The sequence below is a fragment of the Myxine glutinosa genome, chromosome 5, assembly GCF_964187855.1.
Source record: "Myxine glutinosa chromosome 5, kmMyxGlut1.1, whole genome shotgun sequence".
Taxonomy (NCBI): domain Eukaryota; kingdom Metazoa; phylum Chordata; class Myxini; order Myxiniformes; family Myxinidae; genus Myxine; species Myxine glutinosa.
Genome location: NC_136265.1, coordinates 2,137,707 through 2,161,980, shown reverse-complemented (window position 1 = coordinate 2,161,980; position 24,274 = coordinate 2,137,707). Strand labels below are relative to the sequence as shown.

Sequence of the window (24,274 nt, the reverse complement as noted above, 5' to 3'; positions counted from 1 at the left end):
TGATTAATAAACTGATACTAATTAACTAATTAATCAATTAATTGATTCATCAAAAAACAAAAAATACCATTTTTGCCAAAGCAAGTGCTCACTATTGTGCTGAAATGTCAGCTTCCCAGCTCAAAGGATGGATTCCTCCAGTGGGCTGTTCTGCCTTTTCACCAGAGCCAATGAGAATGACAATGTCTGCCATTCCCCTTCACACAGACACAACAGACACAGACTGTATCATCCCAACTGTCTACCCTCAGGACAAGTGTGTGTCTATCCTCAGGAGAGCCAGGAAACAATATATCTCTACTCTCAAGACTGAACTCTCAAACCTGTCTCCCTCCTCCAAATCTTGGTGGCGTCTGGTCAAATCTGTTTCTGGTGTTTGTTCCCCCTCCATCCCCTCCCTTACCTCAAATAGATACACAGCTGACTCCACACGTGAAAAAGATGAATGCCTCAACTCTGTGTTTGCCTCAAAATCTTGTGTCCCAAACCCATCCCTCTCTGTACCCAGAGTGGCGTTTTGTACCCAAACCCACCCAGAGTGGCATCCCTCTCAAACCAATCTTGGTGGCGTCTGGTCAAATCTGTTTCTGGTGTTTGTTCCCCCTCCATCCCCTCCCTTACCTCAAATAGAAACACAGCTGACTCCGCACGTGAAAAAGATGAATGCCTCAGCTCTGTGTTTGCCTCAAAATCTTGTGTCCCAAACCCATCCCTCTCTGTACCCAGTCATACCCAGATGCGCCTGGAGGTGTCCTTCTGTGTGTGGTGTCCTTCTGAGGTGAGGTGTGTGGTGTGTCCTTCTAAGGTGTCCTTCTCTCCTGACAAGGTGGAGAAGTTTCTGTCACCCCTCGACTCTGATTCTGCAAATGAACATGACGGCATCGGCCCACGGGTCCTAAAATCCTGCTCTGCCGCTCTATCTCACCCTCTCTCTGTTCTCTTCACCCTCTCTTTTGCCCAAAGTCATCTGCCATCAGCTTGGAAATCAACAAACATTACTGCTTTACACAAAAAATGTGCAAAAACAGATCCTTGCAACTACAGACTAATCAGTCTTCTCCCAATTATCAGCAAAGTGATGGAATCCATCATTGCTTCAGACATCAAATCTTTCCTCTTCTCCAATGGCTTGATCTCTGATCGACAATTTGGTTTCAGACCAGGTCACTCTACTCTGGACATGCTGCTTCTGCTGTCTCAACAATGGATGGAGGTCCTCAATGCCAAACAGGAAATCAGAGCTGTCTCCCTTGACATAGACATATCACGTGCCTTCGATACAGTCTGGCACCCCGCTCTGCTCATCGAACTCTCCTCCTATGGTATCCATGGAAATCTCCACGCATGGCTTGCGGACTTCCTCTCTGCTCGTCGTCTACGTGTGGCCCTGAATGGGTTTCTCTCATCTCCCCTTCCTGTTGAGGCTGGAGGTCCTCAAGGCAGTGTTCTGGGCCCTGTGCTTTTTCTGCTCTTCATCAATGATCTCTCACCCAGTGTGTACCCTGGATAAGAATAGGTACGCCGTATCCCTGCGTGTCGTAAGAGGCGACTAAGAGGGTTGGCGTCAGGAAGGGCATCCGGCCATAAAAACATTGCCTCAAAAAGAGAACCATGACAATTACAACTACATGTGGGCAGGGTACAGCCCGAAGTGGAGATCGGTTTCTGAGGTTTGGGACATGGAATGTAGGGACAATGACTGGGAGATCAGGAGAAGTGGTGGAAGTATTGGTCAGAAGAAGAGTGGACATATGTTGTGTGCAAGAGACGAGATGGAAGGGAAGTGGTGTGAAAATGGTGAAGGGTAGGCAAGGAGAGAAATACAAGTTTGTGTGGCAAGGGTGCCTGGAGGGTGTGAATGGTGTTGGTGTCCTGTTTTCTGAGGAGTTTGTAGACAGTGTGGTGAGTGTGACTAGAGTGAGTGATAGGTTGATGATGGTGAAAATGATGATTGGAAAGCTCTTGGTGAACGTCATCTCGGGATATGCTCCGCAGGTTGGTCGAAGCGATGAAGAGAAGGACAAGTTCTGGTGTGCGATAGAGATGCTGATGGAAAACGTGAAAGATGAGGAAGTTGTTGTGGTAGGAGGAGACCTAAATGGACATGTGGGAAGGAGTATGGATGGTTTTGACGGAGTTCATGGGGGTTACGGATATGGTGTGAGAAATAGAGAAGGTGAAAGGATTTTGGAGTTTGCTGATGGAGCTGATTTGTTGATTTGTAATACTCAGTTCCAGAAAGAGGATAATAAGCTTGTTACATACACGTCAGGTGGGTCGACGACAACCGTTGACTACCTGATGGTGCGTAGGCGAGATAGGGGGCACCTCCGGGACACAAAGGTGATCCCGGGGGAGGAGGCTGTTTCACAGCACCACTTGGTTGTCTGCGACGTAAGGGTGAAAGGTGCGAGGAGAGCTCGCCGGGTGAAGTACCAACCGAGAATGAAGGTGTGGAGGTTGAAAGAGGTAACAGTAAGGGAGGCATTAAAAGAGAGGCTGAGTAGGGTCGAGGATGATGTGGTTGAGCTTGAAAGTGGATGGATGTCAATGAAAGCTAGTCTGTTGGGAGCCGTTGGTGAGGTATGTGGATGGACAAAAGGACCGCCGAGGCACTCGGAAACATGGTGGTGGGATGATGAAGTTGGAACGAGGATTGACGAGAAGAGGAAGAAGTTCAAGGAGTGGCAGAAGGCGAAGGGTACGGGAGCAGAAAGAGCAGAGCATGAAAGTTATAAGGCAGCCAGGAAGGCTGCAAAGAAAGAGGTAGCAAAGGCGCAGGAGGCATGTAGGAAAATGTTCTGAGAACGCTTGGATTCGGAAGAGGGTCAGAAAGCAGTATTCAGGATTACAAAGCAGATAGCGAAAGAGAGGTGTGATGTGATGGGGGTGAGTTGCTTGAAGGATGAAGTAGGACAAATCGTTGTCGACCCAGATGGAATTAAAGGAAGATGGAAAAGATATATGGAAATGCTGTTGAATACAGAGAATGAATGGGATGGCAACATAGAGAGTAACCCAGTTTTAGGACCGGCAGAGAAGATAACTGAGAAGGAAGTTGAGGAAGCGATAAAAGCAATGAAGGGTAGAAAAGCGGGAGGGCCGACGGCAGTTGTGGGAGATATGTTGAAGGCAGCAGGAAGTTGGGGTGTGAAGAGAATGACAGAGATCTGTAAACTGGTGGTGAAAGAAGGCCGCATTCCAGTGATTTGGGAACTGAGTACCCTCGTCCCTCTATACAAGGGGAAAGGTGACCCTCTGGAGTGTGGCTCGTACCGAGCGAAAAAGTTATTGGAGCATGGAATGAAGGTATTGGAAAGGGTGTTGGAGAGGAGGATAAGGAAGAAAGTGAAGATCGACGAAATGCAGTTTGGATTCATGCCAGGAAGAGGAACGACAGACGCGCTTTTCATTGTGAGGCAGTTGCAGGAGAAGTACATGGAGAAGAGGAAGAAGTTGTTTCTTGGGTTTGTTGATCTGGAGAAAGCATTCCATCGGGTTCCACGCAAAGTATTGACATGGGCATTGAGGAAGTTAGGAGTGGAGGAATGGTTGATCAGAGTAGTGATGGCAATGTACAAAAGAGCGCGCACAGCTGAAAGGACGAAGGACGGGAACAGTGGTGAGTTTGAGGTGAAGATGGGAGTGCATCAGGGGTCGGTACTAAGTCCACTACTATTTGTTGCTGTGATGGAGGTGCTGGCTCAGAACGTAAAGGAGGGTTTACTGTGGGAGTTGTTGCATGCAGATGATGTGGTGTTGATTGCGGAAAGTATGGATGGACTGAAGGAAAAGATGAACACGTGGAAGGAATGTATGGAGACAAAAGGTCTGAAGGTGAATATCGGAAAGACGAAGGTGATGGCAAGTGGTAAAGCATGTGGTGAGGTGGAAAGAACTGGGAAGTGGCCCTGTGCTGTGTGTAGGAAGGGTGTCGGAGTGAACTCCATTCAGTGTACAATGTGCGCTGAGTGGGTTCATCAAAAATGTAGTGGTCTGAGAGAGTCATTAACCAGTGTGGCAGCTACATTCAAATGTAAGGTGTGCACAGAGGGAGCTGCAGATGGAGGAAATGTTGAGTTGGATCTTGGAGACGGCGTGAAGCTGGAAGGTGTGAAAACATTTTGCTACCTCGGAGACATGCTGAATGGAGAAGGTGGATCAGACTCGGCAACGGTTGCTCGAGTGAGATGTGCATGGAAGAAGTTTCGGGAATTGAGTGGCGTGCTGATGATGAGGGGAGTGTCGTTGAAGCTGAAGGGAAAGGTGTATGCTGCATGTGTGAGAAGTGTTATGATTTATGGGAGCGAGACATGGGTAATGAACGTAGAGCAGCAACGAAGGTTGGAAAGGGTGGAAATGCAAATGGTTCGACGGATGTGCGGAGTATCGTTGAGAGAGAGGAAGACAAATGATGAATCGCGAAAGATGATGGGAATAGAGCCTGTGATTGATGCTGTGAAGAGGAACAGGTTGAGATGGTTTGGTCATGTGTTGAGGAAGGATGAAAGTGACTGGTTGAGAAGAGTGATGGAAATGAATGTAGAAGGAAGTAGAAGACGGGGAAGACCGAGAAAGTCTTGGCTAAAGATGGTGGAAGAAGAAATGCGGGCAAGGGGGTTAACAAGGAGAGATGCAGAAAATAGGGCAAAATGGAGAAGATTGTCATGGGGACCGCAAGGCTAACCCCCGCTCTAGCAGGGAAAATGGCCTTTTAAAATGCATGTTGTGTTGTTGTATCAATGATCTCTCTGACTCTCTTGAAAATCCTCTCTATCTCTTTGCTGATGACTCCACTCTCTGCCGCTCCATTCCTCATATTTCAGATCGGCAGTCTGCAGCCTCCTCACTCTCTGCAGACCTGGACAAAATCACAGACTGGGCAAACAAGTGGAACATGTCTTTCAATCCTGACAAATCTCACACTCTTACGATGTCTCGCCGAAAAGACCGACTGCACAACCCTCCCATCCACTTTCTGAATAATCCTCTCCAAGAAGTTCTGTCACTCAAGCTTTTGGGTCTCACTATCTGCCATGATCTTTCCTGGGAATACCACATTTCAAATCTGGCCTCCAAAGACAGTCGCCGACTGGGCATCCTCCGTCGTGCGAAGTCCTTCCTTGGCACACCTGAGCTCCTCACCGCATACAAGGCTTTCATCCGCAGCTCAATGGAATACTGCTCTCCCCTCTGGGCTGGTGCTCCTGCCTCACACCTAGCTCGTCTTCACGCTGTTGAAACCAAAGCATTCAGAATCATTGGAATCTCCCGCGATGAAGCTAACTCCAAGGGCCTCTCACTCACTCACTCACCGCAGGCAGGTTGGTGGTCTTTCCGTCTTCTACCGACTCCTCTCTGGCCTTGCCCCTCCAGCTCTCTCTGGGCTCTGTCCCGCAAATATTCCGACAGGTCGCACAAGATCTGCCTGCAACCCTCTTATGGTTAAACTGCCAAAATCAAGACTCTCTGCTCACCTTCACTCCTTCATTTCTCTTTTTCTCCCACCTCTGGAACAAACCCCCTCACTCTCTTCAATCCCACTCCTCCCTCCAGGTCTTTAAAATAGCTGTTCACCACCATCTCTTATCTTCCCCCATTCAAAACCTTGATCTGTTCTACCCCCACTAATTTCACCCCAAAACCTCTTTTTTGAAATACCAACTTCTTTCCTGGAAGTCCTCGGTGTCCTTGTGTTTATACTTCTCCCACCGCCCCCCCCCCCTTCCCACGCCGCCTCCCCCCAAGCCCTCTCCTTCCCACACATTCCCGATGTCCCTCACAAATGTTGTGTTTGTGTGCTTCCCCTTCTCTCCCCATCTTGTCTACCGCTCCCCTTTTTATACACTTTGTTTGTTTGTCTGTTTGATTTGTTTGTGTGATAAATGTTAGCTCTTTCACGAGCCTCGATTATGTATACACGCACAAAAAAAAATAATTGCCCGGGCACCTTTGGTGATACCACCGTGCAGCACACAGAGACGGTATTGGGAGGGTCAGGTGTACCATAATTAATTGATGGATTGCGTTATTAAAATCAATAAATATTAATCATAAAATAATTTCTTAATCAATTGGCTAATGGCATATCTCAACCACTGGTGTTTCGTTTGAAGGTGTATCTTTTTGAAAATCTTACTATAATTCAGCAAATGTCTGTCTGTCTGTCCATTTGAAGGTACCGTAAAAACTGCCAAACCGATCGCAAAGATATTTTGGGTGGATAATCCTGGGATCCCCAGGAGTAAAATAGGCTATTTCGTTTTCCCAATTACAGCTTTACTCTCCAGCATTCTCAGGTTTGGACTCCCGCATAACATTCGCGTTTGCATGACGTTCATTGTGACGTCTTCTTTCGTCGAGCAACGGTACCCACCCTATGGGCGGGGCTTCAATTGGGAGACCCAAATGAAAAGGCTAAATATCGGAAATTGAAGCCTTTTTTTCTTTTAAACGGTTTATATAAACATCCTTCATGTGGAAACGTCATGCGGGAGCAAGTATCAGCAGGATGTGGCAGTGTGGGAGTCCACGTTTTCACCGATCGCTGCAGCGTGTTCCACACAAACGGCGGATGTGGCATGAAGGAGGATCTGCACTTCGGCATGAAGGAGGATCAGCTCTAACAGATCGCTGTCTCCATCGATCTTGCCAAGGCCGTAACACCTATCGGCTCAAAATCCTTTTAACTGTTGATTTGGTACAGTTACACGTTTCTTGAATTTGGTACACGTGTCGGGAGTACATACGACATGGGGATTGTGAACATGATTATCGATCACGATTCACGATCACGATCATCACGATCATCACGATCATAGTGTATCGATCACGATTTGAAACACGATGGAATAATATTTACCGACATGAACAGTGATGTGGCTTTTATTGAAATTTTAAAGTAAAGATACAGTTTAGATTTTGATGATTTGCGTGTGATAAGATTCAACGGATGTTTATAACATTCGCATTCGTTTATAACATTCGCGTTCAACGGACTCACTGGCATGTCCGAATATCAGCTTCCCAGCTCGAAAGGTGCCCGAGATATTGCCCAGATGAGATAGAAAATAAATAAATGAAAAACAAGTACAGATACTTTCAAAGTACACCGCCCCCTTGCCAAATAATTAAATATCCTACAGCACGGCATTGCCGGGGCGCCTCTGGCGCCCGGCAATACCGCAGTGCAGCTCATTGAGGCTGCATTGGGAGGGAGAGGTGTACGCTAATTGATCAATTAATTGTATAATTAAAATAAATAAAAGATTATCACAAAATATTTTCTTAATCAATTGGCTAATAGCATAACTAAACCACTAGTGCTTCATCCGAAGATGTATCTTTTAGAAATTTAATTAAATCAGTCATTAATAAAAAATTAAATAATTAATTGATTAATCAATAAATAATTAATCAATTAATCAATAAATAATTAATCGATTAAATGATTAATCAATCAATCAAAAATATCCTTGACAGCCACATCACTTGGTCACTGTCATGTCCAAATATTAGCTTCCCAGCTCAAAAGGTGCCTGAGATATTGGCCAAATGAGAAAGAAAATAAATAAATGATTAATAATGAAAATAAATAAATAATAATCATTAAAAATTGAAATTATTAATCAATTCAGTCATAGAACACATAAACCACCACCATTTCATCAGAATCTGTAACTAAAAAAAAAATTTTTTAGTCATTAATCGAATAATTAAATAATTAATCGATTAATTGATTAACTGATTAATTAACAAGTACAGATACATTCAAAGTACACCGCCCCATGCCAAATAATTAAATATGCTGCAGCGCGGCATTGCCGGGGCGCCTCCGGCACCCGGCAATACCACAGTGCAGCTCATTGAGGCTGCATTGGGAGGGAGAGGTGTACACTAATTGATTGATTAATTGTATAATTAAAATCAATAAAAGATTATCACAAAATATTTTCTTAATCAATTGGCTAATAGCATAACTAAACCACTAGTGCTTCATCCGAAGATGTATCTTTTAGAAATTTAATTAAATCAGTCATTAATAAAAAATTAAATAATTAATTGATTAATCAATAAATAATTAATCAATTAATCAATAAATAATTAATCGATTAAATGATTAATCAATCAAAAATATCCTTGACAGCCACATCACTTGGTCACTGTCATGTCCAAATATTAGCTTCCCAGCTCAAAAGGTGCCTGAGATATTGGCCAAATGAGAAAGAAAATAAATAAATGATTAATAATGAAAATAAATAAATAATAATCATTAAAAATTGAAATTATTAATCGATTCAGTCATAGAACACATAAACCACCACCATTTCATCAGAATCTGTAACTAAAAAAAAAAAAATTTAGTCATTAATCGAATAATTAAATAATTAATCGATTAATTGATTAACTGATTAATTAACAAGTACAGATACATTCAAAGTACACCGCCCCATGCCAAATAATTAAATATGCTGCAGCGTGGCATTGCCGGGGCGCCTCCGGCACCCGGCAATACCACAGTGCAGCTCATTGAGGCTGCATTGGGAGGGAGAGGTGTACACTAATTGATTGATTAATTGTATAATTAAAATCAATAAAATATTATCACAAAATATTTTCATAATCAATTGGCTAATCGCATAACTAAACCACGAGTGCTTCATCCGAAGATGTATCTTTTAGAAATTTAATTAAATAAGTCATTTATAAAAAATTAAATAATTAATTGATTACTCAATAAATAATTAATCGATTAATCAATAAATAATTAATAGATGAAATGATTAATCAATAAATCAAAAATATCCTTGATAGCCACATCACTTGGTCACTCATGTCCAAATATTAGCTTCCCAGCTCAAAAGGTGCCTGAGATATTGGCCAAATGAGAAAGAAAATAAATAAATGATTAATAATGAAAATAAATAAATAATAATCATAAAAAAATTAAATTATTAATCAATTTGGTCAGAGAACACATAAACTACCACTATTTCATCAGAATCTGTAACTTTAAAAAAAAAAATTTTTTGGCATTAATCGAATAATTAAATAATTAATCGATGAATTGATTAATTAATAAATCAAAAATAGCCTTTGCAGCCAAATCACCTGGTCATTGGCATGTCCAAATAACAGCTTCCTAACTCAAAAGGTGCCTGAGTTAATGATCAGAAGAGAAAGGAAATTTGATTAATTAAATAAGTACTTAATTAATCGCTAATAATTAAATAACTCCTCAATTTATTGATTATTCAAAAAACAAAAAATAACGTTTTTGACAAAGGACTTGCTCACTATTGTGCCGAAATTTCAGCTTCCTAGCTCAAAGGATGGCTGAGATATCGCCCGGACAACCAAACAAACAAGAAAGCAAGAAAACAAGAAACCAAGAAAACAAACAAACAAACAAACAACCAGAGTGAAAACTGAGTACTCTCTTTCAGCATGCGTCACTGCCGAGCCCCCTTCGGTGCCCGGCAATGACGATTTGCAATGCCTGGAGATGGCATAGGAAAAGAGCGGTGTACAACAAACAAACAACCAGAGTGAAAACTGAGTACTCTCTTTCAGCGTGCGTCACTGCCGAGCCCCCTTCGGTGCCCGGCAATGACGATTTGCAATGCCTGGAGATGGCATAGGAAAGGAGTGGTGTACAATTAATAATGAAAATAAATAAATAATAATCATTAAAAAAAAAATTATTAATCAATTCGGTCAGAGTTGGTCAGGTCAATTCAGGTCAGGTCAGGTCAGGTCAAATTCGGTCAGGTCAATTCGGTCACCACCATTTCATCAGAATCTGTAACTTCAAAAAAACAAAAAAACATTGTCATTAATTGAATAATTAAATAATTAATCGATTAATTGATTAATTGATTAATTAATAATTGATTAATCAATAAATCAAAAATATCCTTGATAGCCACATCACTTGGTCACTCATGTCCAAATATTAGCTTCTGAGCTCAAAAGGTGCCTGAGATATTGGCCAAATGAGAAAGAAGATAAATAAATGATTAATAACGAAAATAAATAAATAATAATCATAAAAAAATGAAATTATTAATCAATTCGGTCAGAGAACACAAAAACCACCACCATTTCATCAGAATCTGCAACTTAAAAAAAAAAAAAATTTGGTCATTAATCAAATAATTAAATAATTAATCGATTAATTGATTAATTAATAATTGATTAATCAATAAATCAAAAGTATCCTTGATCGCCACATCACTAGCGTTCGGGAAAATTTTTTTGGCATTAATCGAATAATTAAATAATTAATCGATTAATTGATTAATTGATTCATTAATAATTGATTAATCAATAAATAAAAAATATCCTTGATAGCCACATCACTTGGTCACTCATGTCCAAATATTAGCTTCTGAGCTCAAAATTGATTGGAGGTCTCGTCTCTTCAAAGCTGTCCATGCGCGCTCGCTTTCGAAGTTAAGTAACTTTTCACAATTGTGTTTTTTGTCGAAACTGTATCTTTCTCTCGGTGTATGTACCTATTGGGGTGTCTTTAATAGTATTCTTGGTGTTGGTTTTTCATATTTGTGTACAGAATCGTCGGTCTTTCGTATCGCGTATTCTGAGGCCTAAGTAAAGTACTAGGCTACCGTGTCCGACCTTGGCTTGAGGCTTTGTTTTTGTCTCAGCGGTTCTCCGATCGCGCTGCAATTACTTTCCGGTCTCTGTTTTTCACGGTCTTTTCACCCCATACTTCCTTGTTTTAAAATCTCCTCAAAAAAAAAAAAAACCAAAAATATTTCCTTCTGTTCTTATTCGTTTATTCGTTCTTATTTGTTCGTTTGTTCTTCGACCACGTTGCTTGTGATCACGTGATCACGTTGTTAAAAAATGTCTAATCTGTCCCCTGAAGACCTGTATTCAGTCATATTCTATAACACCTTTTTCTTCTTCTTCCATAAAAGGATGCTTTCGACTTGCTCACCAAATCTATTCATTCCAAAAAAAAATTCCATCTCTTATAGTGCATCTTTCATTCATTCCCTAAACTCTCCAGCACTCCATCCTCCCTCCAGCGTCCTCAAACGTATTTTTGACTCGAATGTCTCAAGAAACCCATTTTGCAATAAATGTTCGTTTCCCATTAATCGTACACTTTTCAAAATCCAATCTCACTCTTCCCCTCCAAATCTTCCCCATCACCCCTTCCCTCCAAAACCTCCCCATCACCCCTCCCCTCCAAAACTTCCCCCACCCCTCCCCTCTAAATCTACCCCCTTGCCCCTCCCCTCCAAATCATCCCCATCACCCATCTCTTTCAAATCTTCCCCCTTGCCCCTCCCCTCCAAATCTTCCCCATCGCCCCTCCCCTCCAAATCTTCCCCATCGCCCCTCCCCTCCAAATCTTCCCCATCGCCCCTCCCCTCCAAATCTTCCCCATCACCCACCCCTTTCAAATCTTCCCCCTTGCCCCTCCCCTCCAAATCTTCCCCATCACCCATCCCTTTCAAATCTTCCCCCTTGCCCCTCCCCTCCAAATCTTCCCCATCACCCCTTCCCTCCAAAACTTCCCCATCACCCCTCCCCTCCAAAACTTCCCCATCACCCCTCCCCTCTAAATCTACCCCCTTGCCCCTCTCCTCCAAATCATCCCCATCACCCATCTCTTTCAAATCTTCCCCCTTGCCCCTCCCCTCCAAATCTTCCCAATCACCCATTCCTTTCAAATCTCCCCCCACACCCCTCCCCTCCGAGACTCTCCCTCGCTCCTCCCCTCCTAGACTCCCCTCTCACCCCTCCTCCTCAAAGCGTCCTCCCCGCTTCTTCCCCCTTCCAACTTTCACCTTCATCTTCCTCAACCTTCTGCCTCGCTCTTCCCCCTCATCAAATAACACCTCACTGCGCCTCTCCCAATTACCATCAAACCTTTTGTCCACCCCATTCTTCCCTTTCTCCAAGCTATTCTGTAATCTCTGACACACCTTCAACAGCTCTCCCTACCTCTTCCTCCTCTTCCACATCTTACCCTACTGCTCCCCCCCCCCCCCCCCCCCCCCCACTGTTCTGTATCCGATGCTCCCCCTTCCTCTTCCTTAACAGTATGGACCTCAAACATCCGGGGCCTTCGCTCAAACTTGTCTAATCTCTCCATACAGGTTGCTTCTGACAAACCAGACGTGATCTGCTTAACAGAAACTTTCCTCCTTCATGATGTCTCTGATTCCTTGGTATCTCTCCCAGGTTACTCCCTCCTCCGGTATGATAGACCTGAGCCTCGTCCTGGAGGTGGGGTTGCTATCTTTATAAAAAACTCTCTTCCTCACTCGCCCTGCACTGCCCTCTCTCCACCTCACCCCCAGGAATACCTTTGGCTACGGCTTCCCCTTCGCTCCCACCTTTTGTTCATATGTGTGTTGTACCGTCCACCAAACAGTGATGACTCCATCTACATCTCGCTGTCTGTAAATATGGACCAACTTCTATCTACCCATCCCAACTCTCTCTTCCTCATATGTGGTGATTTCAACTGTCACCATGCCAGTTGGCTGGGTGTGGGTACCTCTCTCACCAGCCATGGCTCTTCAGCAAAGGACTTCTGTGACTCACTGGGACTGACACAATTTGTCAATTTCCCGACCCGGATTTCAGTCAACGGAGCATCTTCTCTTCTGGACTTGGTTATGATTAACTTCCCTGAAAAGGTCTGCTGCTCTTCTTCTCCTCCAATCGGCTCTTCTGATCATGTGCTTGTTAAAGTGGACATCTCTCTGACCATTCTCAGAGAGCCTCCTCAGCGTCGACGAGTCTGGCATTTCACTCAGGCCAACTGGCATGGTCGTCAAGCAGCCATCAATCATCTGGACTGGTCTCCCATCTCTACCGCCTCTGACATCAACTCATCCTGGGAATTCTTCCAAAGTAAATTGCTCTCTCTCATGCACAGATTTATCCCATCTCGTCTTCAGTTGTCATACCCTTCCTCCCGTCCATGGTACACGGAATCTTGTGGTGAGGCTATTGCCCAGAAACAACTTGCTTTTGTCTCCTGGAAAGCAAATCCAACGGAAGGAAATCTCATTTCCTTTCACAAAGCCCGAAACAAGTGTGTGTCCACCCTCAGGAGAGCCAGGAAACAATATCTCTCCATTCTCAGGACCGAACTCTCTTATCTGTCTCCCTCTTCCAAATCCTGGTGGCATCTGGTCAAATCTGTTTCTGGTGTTTGTGCCCCCTCCATCCCCTCCCTCACCTCAAATGGCCACATGGCTGACTCTGCACGTGAAAAAGCTGAATGCCTCAACTCTGTGTTTGCCTCTAAATCTTGTGTCCCAAACCCATCCCTCTCTGTACCCACCGTACCCAGTCGTACCCAGCTGCTCCTGGACTCTGTGTCCTTTCCTCCTGACAAGGTGGAAAAGTTTCTGTCAACCCTCGACTCGGATTCTGCAACTGGACCTGACGGCATCAGCCCACGGGTCCTCAAATCCTGTTCTTCCACTCTTTCACTCCCTCTCTCTGTTCTCTTCACCCTCTCTTTTGCTCAAGGTCATCTTCCATCTGCTTGGAAATCTGCCAACATCACCGCTTTGCACAAAAAAGGTGCAAAAACAGATCCCAGCAACTACAGACCAATCAGCCTTCTCCCAATTATCAGCAAAGTCATGGAATCCATCGTTGCTTCAGATATGAAATCTTTCCTCTTCTCCAATGGCTTGATCTCTGATCATCAATTTGGTTTCAGACCTGGACACTCTACTCTGGACATGCTGCTTCTGCTTTCTCAACAATGGATGGAGGTCCTCAATGCCAAACAGGAAATTAGAGCAGTCTCCCTTGACATGTCACGTGCCTTCGATACGGTCTGGCACCCCGCTCTGCTCACCAAACTCTCCTCTTTTGGTATCCATGGAAATCTCCACGCATGGCTGGCGGACTTCCTCTCGAGTCGTAGTCAACGTGTGGCCCTGAATGCGTTTCTCTCATCTCCTCTTCCTGTTCAGGCTGGAGTTCCACAAGGCAGTGTTCTGGGCCCTGTGCTTTTTCTGGTCTTCATCAATGATCTCTCTGACTCTCTTGAAAATCCTCTGTATCTCTTTGCTGATGACTCTACTCTCTGTCGCTCCATTCTTCATCCCTCAGATCGGCAGTCTGCAGCCTCCTCACTCTCTGCAGATCTGGACAAAATCACAGGCTGGGCAAACAAGTGGAACATGTTTTTCAATCCTGACAAATCTCACACTCTTACGATGTCTCTCCGAAAAGACCGACTGGACAACCCTCCCACCCACTTTCTGAATAATCCTCTCCAAGAAGTTCTGTCACTCAAGCTTTTGGGTCTCACTATCTGCCATGATCTTTCCTGGGAAAACCACATTTCAAATCTGGCCTCCAAAGCCAGTCGCCGACTGGGCATCCTCTGTCATGCGAAGTCCTTCCTTGGCACACCTGAGCTCCTCACCACATACAAGGCTTTCATCCGCAGCTCAATGGAATACTGCTCTCCTCTCTGGGCTGGTGCTCCTGCCTCACACCTAGCTCGTCTTCACGCTGTTGAAACCAAAGCATTCAGAATCATTGGAATCTCCTGCGATGAAGCTAACTCCAAGGGCCTCTCACTCACTCACCGCAGGCAGGTTGGTGGTCTTTCCGTCTTCTACCGACTCCTCTCTGGCCTTGCCCCCCCATCTCTCTCTGGGCTCTGTCCCGCAAACATTCCTACAGGTCGCACAAGATCTGCCTGCAACCCTCTTATGGTCAAACTGCCAAAATCAAGACTCTCTGCTCACCTTCACTCCTTCATTCCTCTTTTCTCCCGCCTCTGGAACAAACTCCCTCACTCTCTTCACTCCCACTCCACCCTCCAGGTCTTTAAAACATCTGTTCACCACCATCTCTTATCTTCCCCCATCCAAAACCTTGATCTTTTCTACCCCCGCTAATTTCACCCCAATTCCACTTTTTTGAAATACCAACTTCTGTCCTGGAAGTCCTTGGTGTCCTTGTGTTTTATACTTCTCCCTCCCCCCCCCCCCCCCTTCCCACGCCTCCTCCCCCCAAGCCCTCTCCCTTCCACACATCTCCCTGCTCTCAAATGTTGTGTTTGTGTGCTTCCCCTTCTCTCCCCATCTTGTCTTCTGCTCCCTCTTTTTATATATTTTGTTTGTCTGGTTGATTTGTTTGTGAAGTAAATGTTAGCTCTTTCACGAGCCTCGATTCAGTATACAAAAAAGAAAGAAAAAAGGTGCCTGAGATATTGGCCAAATGAGAAAGAAAATAAATAAATGATTAATAATGAAAATAAATAAATAATAATCATTAAAAAATAAATTATTAACCAATTCGGTCATAGAACACATAAACCACCACCATTTCATCAGAATCTGTAACTGAAAAAAAAAAAAATTAGTACTTAATCGAATAATTGAAGAGTTAATCGATTAATTGATTAATTGATCAATAAATCAAAAATATCCTTGATAGCCACATAACTTGGTCACTCATGTCCAAATATTAGCTTCTGAGCTCAAAAGGTGCTTGAGATATTGGCCAAATGAGAAACATAAATGATTAATAATGAAAATAAATAAATAATAATCATAAAAAAATTAAATTATTAACAATTCGGTCAGAGAACACATAAACCACCACCATTTCATCAGAATCTGTAACTTAAAAAAAAACAAAATTAGTCATTAATCGAATAATTAAATAATTAATCGATCAATTGATTAATTGATTAATTAATAAATCAAAAATAGCCTTTGCAGCAAAATCACCTGGTCATTGGCATGTCCAAATATCAGCTTCCTAACTCAAAAGGTGCCTGAGTTAATGGTCAGAAGAGAAAGGAAATTTGATTAATTAAATAAGTACTTAATTAATCGCTAATAATTAAATAACTCCTCAATTAATTGATTAATCAAAGAACAAAAAATAACATTTTTGAGAAAGGACTTGCTCACTGCTGTGCCGAAATTTCAGCTTCCTAGCTCAAAGGATGGCTGAGATATCGCCCGGACAAACAAACAAACAAGAAAGCAAGAAAACAAACAACCAGACTGAAAACTGAGTACTCCCTTTCAGCGTGCGTCACTGCCGAGCCCCCTTCGGTGCCCAGCAATGACGATTTGCAATGCCTGGAGATGGCATAGGAAAGGTGCTGTGTACAATAACGAAATAAATATAAAATAATGGTAAAATAATTAAACAAGTACAGATACATTCAAAGTACACCGCCCCCATGCCAAATAATTAAATATCCTACAGCGCGGCATTGCCGGGGCGCCTCTGGCGCCCGGCAATACCGCAGTGCAGCTCATAGAGGCTGCATTGGGAGGGAGAGGTGTACACTAATTGATTGATTAATTGTATAATTAAAATCAATAAAAGATTATCACAAAATATTTTCTTAATCAATTGGCTAATAGCATAACTAAACCACTCGTGCTTCATCCGAAGATGTATCTTTTAGAAATTTGATTAAAGAAGTCATTAGTAAAAAATTAAATAATTAATTGATTAATCAAAAAATAATTAATCGATTAAATGATTAATCAATAAATCAAAAGTATCCTTGATAGCCACATCACTTGGTCACTCATGTCCAAATATTAGCTTCCGAGCTCAAAAGGTGCCTGAGATATTGGCCAAATGAGAAAGAAAATAAATAAATGAATAATAATGAAAATAAATAAATAATCATAGAAAAATTAAATTATTAATCAATTCGGTCACAGAACACATAAACCACCACCATTTCATCAGAATCTGTAAGTAAAAAAAAAAAATTGTTTAGTCATTAATCGAATAATTAAATAATTAATCGATTCATTGATTAATTGATTAATTCATAAATCAAAAATAGCCTTTGCAGCCAAATCACCTGGTCATTGGCATGTCCAAATATCAGCTTTCCAACTCAAAAGGTGCCTGAGTTAATGGTCAGAAGAGAAAGGAAATGTAATTAATTAAATAAGTACTTAATTAATCGCTAATAATTAAATAACTCCTTAATTAATTGATTATTCAAAAAACAAAAAATATCGTTTTTGACAAAGGACTTGCTCACTACTGTGCCGAAATTTCAGCTTCCTAGCTCAAAGGATGGCTGAGATATCGTCCGGAAAAACAAACAAGAAAACAAGAAAACAAACAAACAACCAGAGTGAAAACTGAGTACACCCTTTCAGCGTGCGTCACTGCCGAGCCCCCTTCGGTGCCCAGCAATGACGATTTGCAATGCTTGGAGATGGTATAGGAAAGGTGCGGTGTACAATTATTAATCAATTGGCTAATACAATTCCTAAAGCACCACTGTTTCATCGGAATCTGCAACTTGAAAAAAATTAAGTCGGTCATTAATCGAATAATTAAATAATTAATTGATTAGTCAATTAAACAATAAATCAAAAATACAATTTACAGCCAAATCACTGTCATTGTCGTGTCCAAATATCAGCTTCCTATCGCAAAAGGTGCCTGAGATATTGCTCAGATGAGAAAGAAAATAAACAAGTTCAGATACATTCAAAGTACACCGCCCCATGCCAAATAATTAAATATGCTGCAGCGCGGCATTGCCGGGGCGCCTCCGGCGCCCGGCAATACCGCAGTGCAGCTCATTGAGGCTGCATTGGGAGGGAGAGGTGTACACTAATTGATTGATTAATTGTATAATTAAAATCAATAAAAGATTATCACAAAATATTTTCATAATCAATTGGCTAATCCCATAACTAAACCACTCGTGCTTCATCCGAAGATGTATCTTTTAGAAATTTAATTAAATAAGTCATTTATAAAAAATTAAATAATTAATTGATTACTCAATAAATAATTAATCGATTAATCAATAAATAATTAATAGATGAAATGATTAATCAATAAATCAAAAATATCCTTGATAGCCACATAACTTGGTCACTCATGTCCAAATATTAGCTTCCCAGCTCAAAAGGTGCCTGAGATATTGGCCAAATGAGAAAGAAAATAAATAAATGATTAATAATGAAAATAAATAAATAATAATCATAAAAAAATTAAATTATTAATCAATTTGGTCAGAGAACACATAAACTACCACTATTTCATCAGAATCTGTAACTTTAAAAAAAAAAAAATTTTTTGTCATTAATCGAATAATTCAATAATTAATCGATTAATTGATTAATTAATAAATCAAAAATATCCTTTGCAGCCAAATCACCTGGTCAGTGGCATGTCCAAATATCAGCTTCCTAACTCAAAAGGTGCCTGAGTTAATGGTCAGAAGAGAAAGGAAATTTGATTAATTAAATAAGTACTTAATTAATCGCTAATAATTAAATAACTCCTCAATTTATTGATTATTCAAAAAAAAAAATACCGTTTTTGAGAAAGGACTTGCTCACTATTGTGCCGAAATTTCAGCTTCCTAGCTCAAAGGATGGCTGAGATATCGCCCGGACAAACAAACAAGAAAACAAGAAAACAAACAAGAAAACAAGAAAACAAACAAACAAACAACCAGAGTGAAAACTGAGTTCTCTCTTTCAGCGTGCGTCACTGCCAAGCCCCCTTCGGTGCCCAGCAATGACGATTTGCAATGCCTGGAGATGGCATAGGAAAGGTGCGGTGTACAATTATTAATCAATTGGCTAATACAATTCCTAAAGCACCACTGTTTCATCGGAATCTGCAACTTGAAAAAAATTAAGTCGGTCATTAATCGAATAATTAAATAATTAATTGATTAGTTAATTAAACAATAAATCAAAAATACAATTTACAGCCAAATCACTGTCATTGTCGTGTCCAAATATCAGCTTCCTATCGCAAAAGGTGCCTGAGATATTGCTCAGATGAGAAAGAAAATAAATAAGTGATTATTAAACCGATAATAATTAAGTAATTAATCAATTAATTGATTCATTAAAAAAAAAAATACCGTTTTTGACAAATCAAGTGCTGAAATGTCAGCTTTCTCGCTCAAAGGATGGCTGAGATATCGCCCTGACACAAACAAACAATCAAACTGGGAGAAAGGGGGAGTACCCCCTTTCAGCGCGCGTCACTGCCGGGCGCCCTTCGGGGATGGAAGATGGATGTGTACAACAGGAGCAGTGTGGAGGAAAGGAGCGGTGTGCAACAGAGAAAAACGGTGGTTTGCGTGCTCGCACACAAAATGGCAGACAGAGGGGAAAAAAGGCATCTCCGCCCCAGACCCGAGTTGTTGCTGTTGTTGTTGTTGGGCGTCAACATACACCCTCCAACATATTCAACTAAACCTTGTACTTGGTTGTTTTATAATAAGGTACAGAAAAAGTTTGAGTTTCGGGACGTTTCACCAATTTTTCACGTAGTTTTGGCGTTTTTGGACGTAGAAAACATCACATATTATTACCTGGGTCAGTTTTCCAGACTTTTCCCCCTAATCCTTTAACTTGTTGAACTGAAACTTAGCAATCCACCTGGATTGCAAAGGAATTCTCCCTCTTGTTGTGATGGTGTTGAAAGTATTGCTCAATTACACCAAAAACAAAAACTACTTGTTGATGTTAACTCATTCTTTTGCTTCTTTCTTTTTCATTTTCAGATCCATCACCTCCTCAAAATCCCCAAATTTCAACACAAAACTCAACATCTCTCTCCATCTCCTGGACCAACCCAAATGATACAAACCAAGCACGTTATGAATATATTGTGATGTTGATCATTGACAACAAGATCAACCCGGTAAAAAATGAAACCACAGGGCAAACAACCATCACCTTTTCAGACCTCTCCCCTGGAACTGACTACAACATGTATGTGTCATCACTCTACCATGGCAGACAAAGCCAAGCTGTAGAGATACCTGCTACTACAAGTAGGTATTTTGAAACTTTTAATGAAGTTATGGAGCTGAAATTAAGAACAGACAAGAAATAACTAATCACAGTAAAATTATCTGTATGAACTGATAATGTTTGACATTTGCTGTACGTGTGTTTTACTGTTTTTGTGTTCTTCGTCAAGGCTCATATAAGAGCAAACACATATAACATATAATAAAGGGAGTGGGAGGAAAGAGGGAGCGGGAGGGAGGGAAGCATAATAACAGTAAAGAACAGGGACATCGGGAGATCTGTGGAAGGTTGGCGGGGGGGGGGGGCGTACACGGTATAAACAAGATGGACACTCCTCGGGATTTCAGGAATGAAAACTGAATTTTAAAAGGTTGGTTTGGGGTGAATTAAGGGGGGTAGAAAAGATCAAGGTTTTGGATGGGGGAAGATAAGAGATGATGGTGAACAGCTGTTTTAAGGACCTGGAGGGAGGAGTGGGATTGAAGAGAGTTAGGGAGTTTGTTCCAGAGGCGGGAGAAAAGAGGAATGAAAGTGTGAAGGTGAGCAGAGAGTCTTGATTTTGGGAGATTCCAATGATTCTGAAAGCTTTGGTTTCAACAGCGCGAAGCCGAGCTCGGTGTGAGGCAGGAGCACCGGCCCAGAGGGGAGAGCAGTATTCCATTGAGCTGCGGATGAAAGCCTTGTATGTGGTGAGGAGCTCAGGTGTGCCAAGGAAGGACTTCGCACGGCGGAGGATGCCCAGTCGGCTGTGTTCAGTGTTCACTGTGCTCAATGACAAATCGAGTGTGCAGTATTTACTTCACCATTACTGAAACTTAACAGAATCACCGATGTTAGTCGACAACCCATCAATCCGATCTGTAAGTTCATCTGCCGAGCACAGACCGCAGCAACGACCGACGGACGACGAACGGTTCGAATTAAGCGTTTGAAGAAGAGGGCGTTCCGCTCGGGTTTGAGGCTTGAGGTTCCGCTTGGTTCTAAACTCAGTAATCCACCTGGATTGCAAAGGAATTCTCCCTGTTGCTGTGATGGTGTTGAAAGTATTGCTCAATTACACCAAAACCAAAAACTACTTGTTGATGTTAACTCATTCTTTTGCTTCTTTCTTTTGCATTTTCAGATCCATCACCTCCTGAAAATCTCCAAATTTCAACACAAAACTCAACATCTCTCTCCATCTCCTGGACCAACCCAAATGATACAAACCAAGCACGGTATGAATATATTGTGATGTTGATCATTGACAACATCACGGTAGAAAATGAAACCACAGGGCGAACAAACATCACCTTTTCAAACCTCCCTCCTGGCACCGACTACAACGTTTCTGTGTCAACAATCTACAATGACACACAAAGCCAACCTACAGAGATACCTGCTACTACAGGTAGGCATGGCGAATACTTGATTGTAAACATGAGAAATTGAGAAGCTGGAAAATAACTTACACCCTCAGGGGTATTTTATTTATTTATTTATTCGGATGCAGCCTGTTTTTTTTTTTGTTTTTTTTTTGAATACTGAATCGAGGCTCGTAAAAGAGCTAACATTTACTTCACAAACAAATCGACCAGACAAACAAAATATATAAAAAGAGGGAGCAGAAGACAAGAGAAGGGGAAGCACACAAACACTTGAGAGCACACAACATTTAAGAGCAGGGAGATGTGTGGGAGGGAGAGGGCTTGGGGGGAGGAGGCGTGGGAAGGGGGGGGGGGTGGGAGAAGTACAAAACACAAGGACACCAAGGACTTCCAGGACAGAAGTTGGTATTTCAAAAAAGTGGAATTGGGGTGAAATTAGCGGGGATAGAAAAGATCAAGGTTTTGGATGGGGGAAGATAAGAGATGGTGGTGAACAGCTGTTTTAAAGACCTGGAGGGTGGAGTGGGATTGAAGAGAGTGAGGGAGTTTGTTCCAGAGGCGGGAGAAAAGAGGAATGAAGGAGTGAAGGTGAGCAGACAGTCTTGGTTTTGGCAGTTTGACCATAAGAGGGTTGCAGGCAAATCTTGTGCGACCTGCAGGAATATTTGCGGGACAGAGCCCAGAGAGAGCTGGGGGGGCAAGGCCAGAGAGGAGTCGGTAGAAGACGGAAAGACCACCAACCTGCCTGCGGTGAGTGAGTGAGAGGCCCTTGGAGTTAGCTTCATCATGGGAGATTCCAATGATTCTGAAAGCTTTGGTTTCAACAGCGTGAAGACGAGCTAGGTGTGAGGCAGGAGCACCAGCCCAGAGGGGAGAGCAGTATTCCATTGAGCTGCGGATGAAAGCCTTGTATGTGGTGAGGAGCTCAGGTGTGCCAAGGAAGGACTTCGCACAGCGGAGGATGCCCAGTCGGCGACTGTCTTTCAAGGTCAGATTTGAAATGTGGTTTTGTGGCCCATTGGCTGAATCATTTTCTGGGGGCACGGTTGTACTGCTGATGCAATGCCCCCTTACCAGGGAGTACGTTCTCATTTTGCCAACCTTGGAAGAATGATGGGCTGAATTGACCCACCTCGTGCTAATTCGACAACATGACAGGGGCTTGAATTCAAGACCCCAAGATTGTGTGCCACCCCATTTAACCGTTAAGCCAGCACCAAGGTGCGAGTTTGGACCTGTGATGTTGGTTTGGAAATGGGGGGGGGGGGGGAGGGTGGAGTTGGGTTCATGCATGGGTGTCATGTTCAGCCTTGAATTTAGAAAGCGGTTTCCAATTGGGATAAAATTAAGTTTTTAAATGGGAAACATTGAGTGAGGACAAAGTGGGCGCATGAAGGATTTGCCAACAATTTGATCTGAATATGGAGAAACTTGACATAAATCAACGTCTCTACGTCACCCGAAAAGCCTCTGCCCACAATAAACTTTTGCTTCTTCTGACCCTAAACCTGGTGTTGGTGTTAAAGGTTAGGGTGCTGGCTTGGGAGTCTCGGGTCCTGAGTTTGAATCCCGGTCGGTCGTTAAGTTAACTCCAGGTGAGGTTGACTCGGCCTGTCATCCTTCCGAGGTTGGCAAAATGAGTACCAGTTTAAAATGAACCATTCGAGTATCCCGTGTCAGAGTGGCGACCCATCCAGGATTGTGCCCCACAGCCAGGAAACTGCTCTGGCAGCCATATGCATCTGAAAATGCAGGAGTGGACATCATCACCATTACTCTGACTTTCACCAATCATTACATAATAACAGTAATGACTTTCCCCCCTAATCCTTTAACTTGTTGAACTGAAACTTAGTAATCCACCTGGATTGCAAAGGAATTCTCCCTCTTGTTGTGATGGTGTTGAAGGTATTGCTCAATTACACCAAAAACAAAACCTACTTGTTGATGTCAACTCATTCTTTTGCTGCTTTCTTTTTCATTTTCAGATCCATCACCTCCTGAAAATCCCCAAATTTCAACACAAAACTCAACATCTCTCTCCATCTCCTGGACCAAACCAAATGATACAAACCAAGCAGATTATGAATATCTTGTGATGTTGATCTTTGACAACAAACCGGTAAAAAATGAAACCACAGGGCAAACAGCCATCACCTTTTCAAACCTCTCCCCTGGAACTGACTACAACATGAATGTGTCATCACTCTACCATGGCAGACAAAGCCAAGCTGTAGAGATATCTGCTACTACAAGTAGGTATTTTGAAACTTTTAATGAATTTATGGAGCTGAAATTAAGAACAGACCAGAAATAACTAATCACAGTAAAATTATCTGTATGAACTGATAATGTTTGACATTTGCTGTCCGTGTGTTTTACTGTTTTTGTGTTCTTCGTCAAGGCTCATATAAGAGCTAACACATGTAACATATAATAAAGGGAGTGGGAGGCAAGAGGGGGGGGGGGGGGGGGAGGGAGGAAAGCATTATAACAGTAATGACCAGGGACATCGGCAGATCTGTGGAAGGTTGAGGGGGGGGGGGGGCGTCGTACTCGGTATAGACAAGATGGACACTACTCGGGATTTCAGGAATGAAAACTGAATTTTAAAAGGTTGGTTTGGGGTGAATTAATGGGGGTAGAAAAGATCTTGGTTTTGGATGGGGGAAGATAAGAGATGGTGGTGAACAGCTGTTTTAAGGACCTGGAGGGAGGAGTGGGATTGAAGAGAGTGAGGGAGCTTGTTCCAGAGGTGGGAGAAAAAAGGAATGAAAGAGTGAAGGTGAGCAGAGAGTCTTGATTTTGGGAGATTACAATGATTCTGAAAGCTTTGGTTTCAACAGCGTGAAGCCGAGCTAGGTGTGAGGCAGGAGCACCGGCCCAGAGGGGAGAGCAGTATTCCATTGAGCTGCGGATGAAAGGCTTGTATGTGGTGAGGAGCTCAGGTGTGCCAAGGAAGGACTTCGCACGACGGAGGATGCCCAGTCGGCGACTGGCTTTGGAGGCCAGCTTGGAAATGTGGTTTTCCCAGGAAAAATCATGGCAGATAGTGAGACCCAAGAAATTGAGTGACAGAACTTCTTGGAGAGGATTGTTGAG

The 24,274-nt window shown here is 42.5% G+C and overlaps 1 protein-coding gene across 1 annotated transcript in view; it reads left to right on the top strand.

Annotated features, from left to right (window-relative positions):
• The window catches only part of LOC137428036 (receptor-type tyrosine-protein phosphatase H), a 329,265-nt gene that overhangs the window by 176,418 nt on the left and 128,573 nt on the right, over positions 1-24,274 (top strand). The window contains exons 13-15 of the mRNA XM_078777499.1: positions 19,553-19,825; positions 20,929-21,195; positions 23,161-23,427. Of these exons, the coding sequence (XP_078633625.1) occupies positions 19,553-19,825; positions 20,929-21,195; positions 23,161-23,427 (807 nt within the window). The remainder of the gene's footprint in view (positions 1-19,552; positions 19,826-20,928; positions 21,196-23,160; positions 23,428-24,274) is intronic.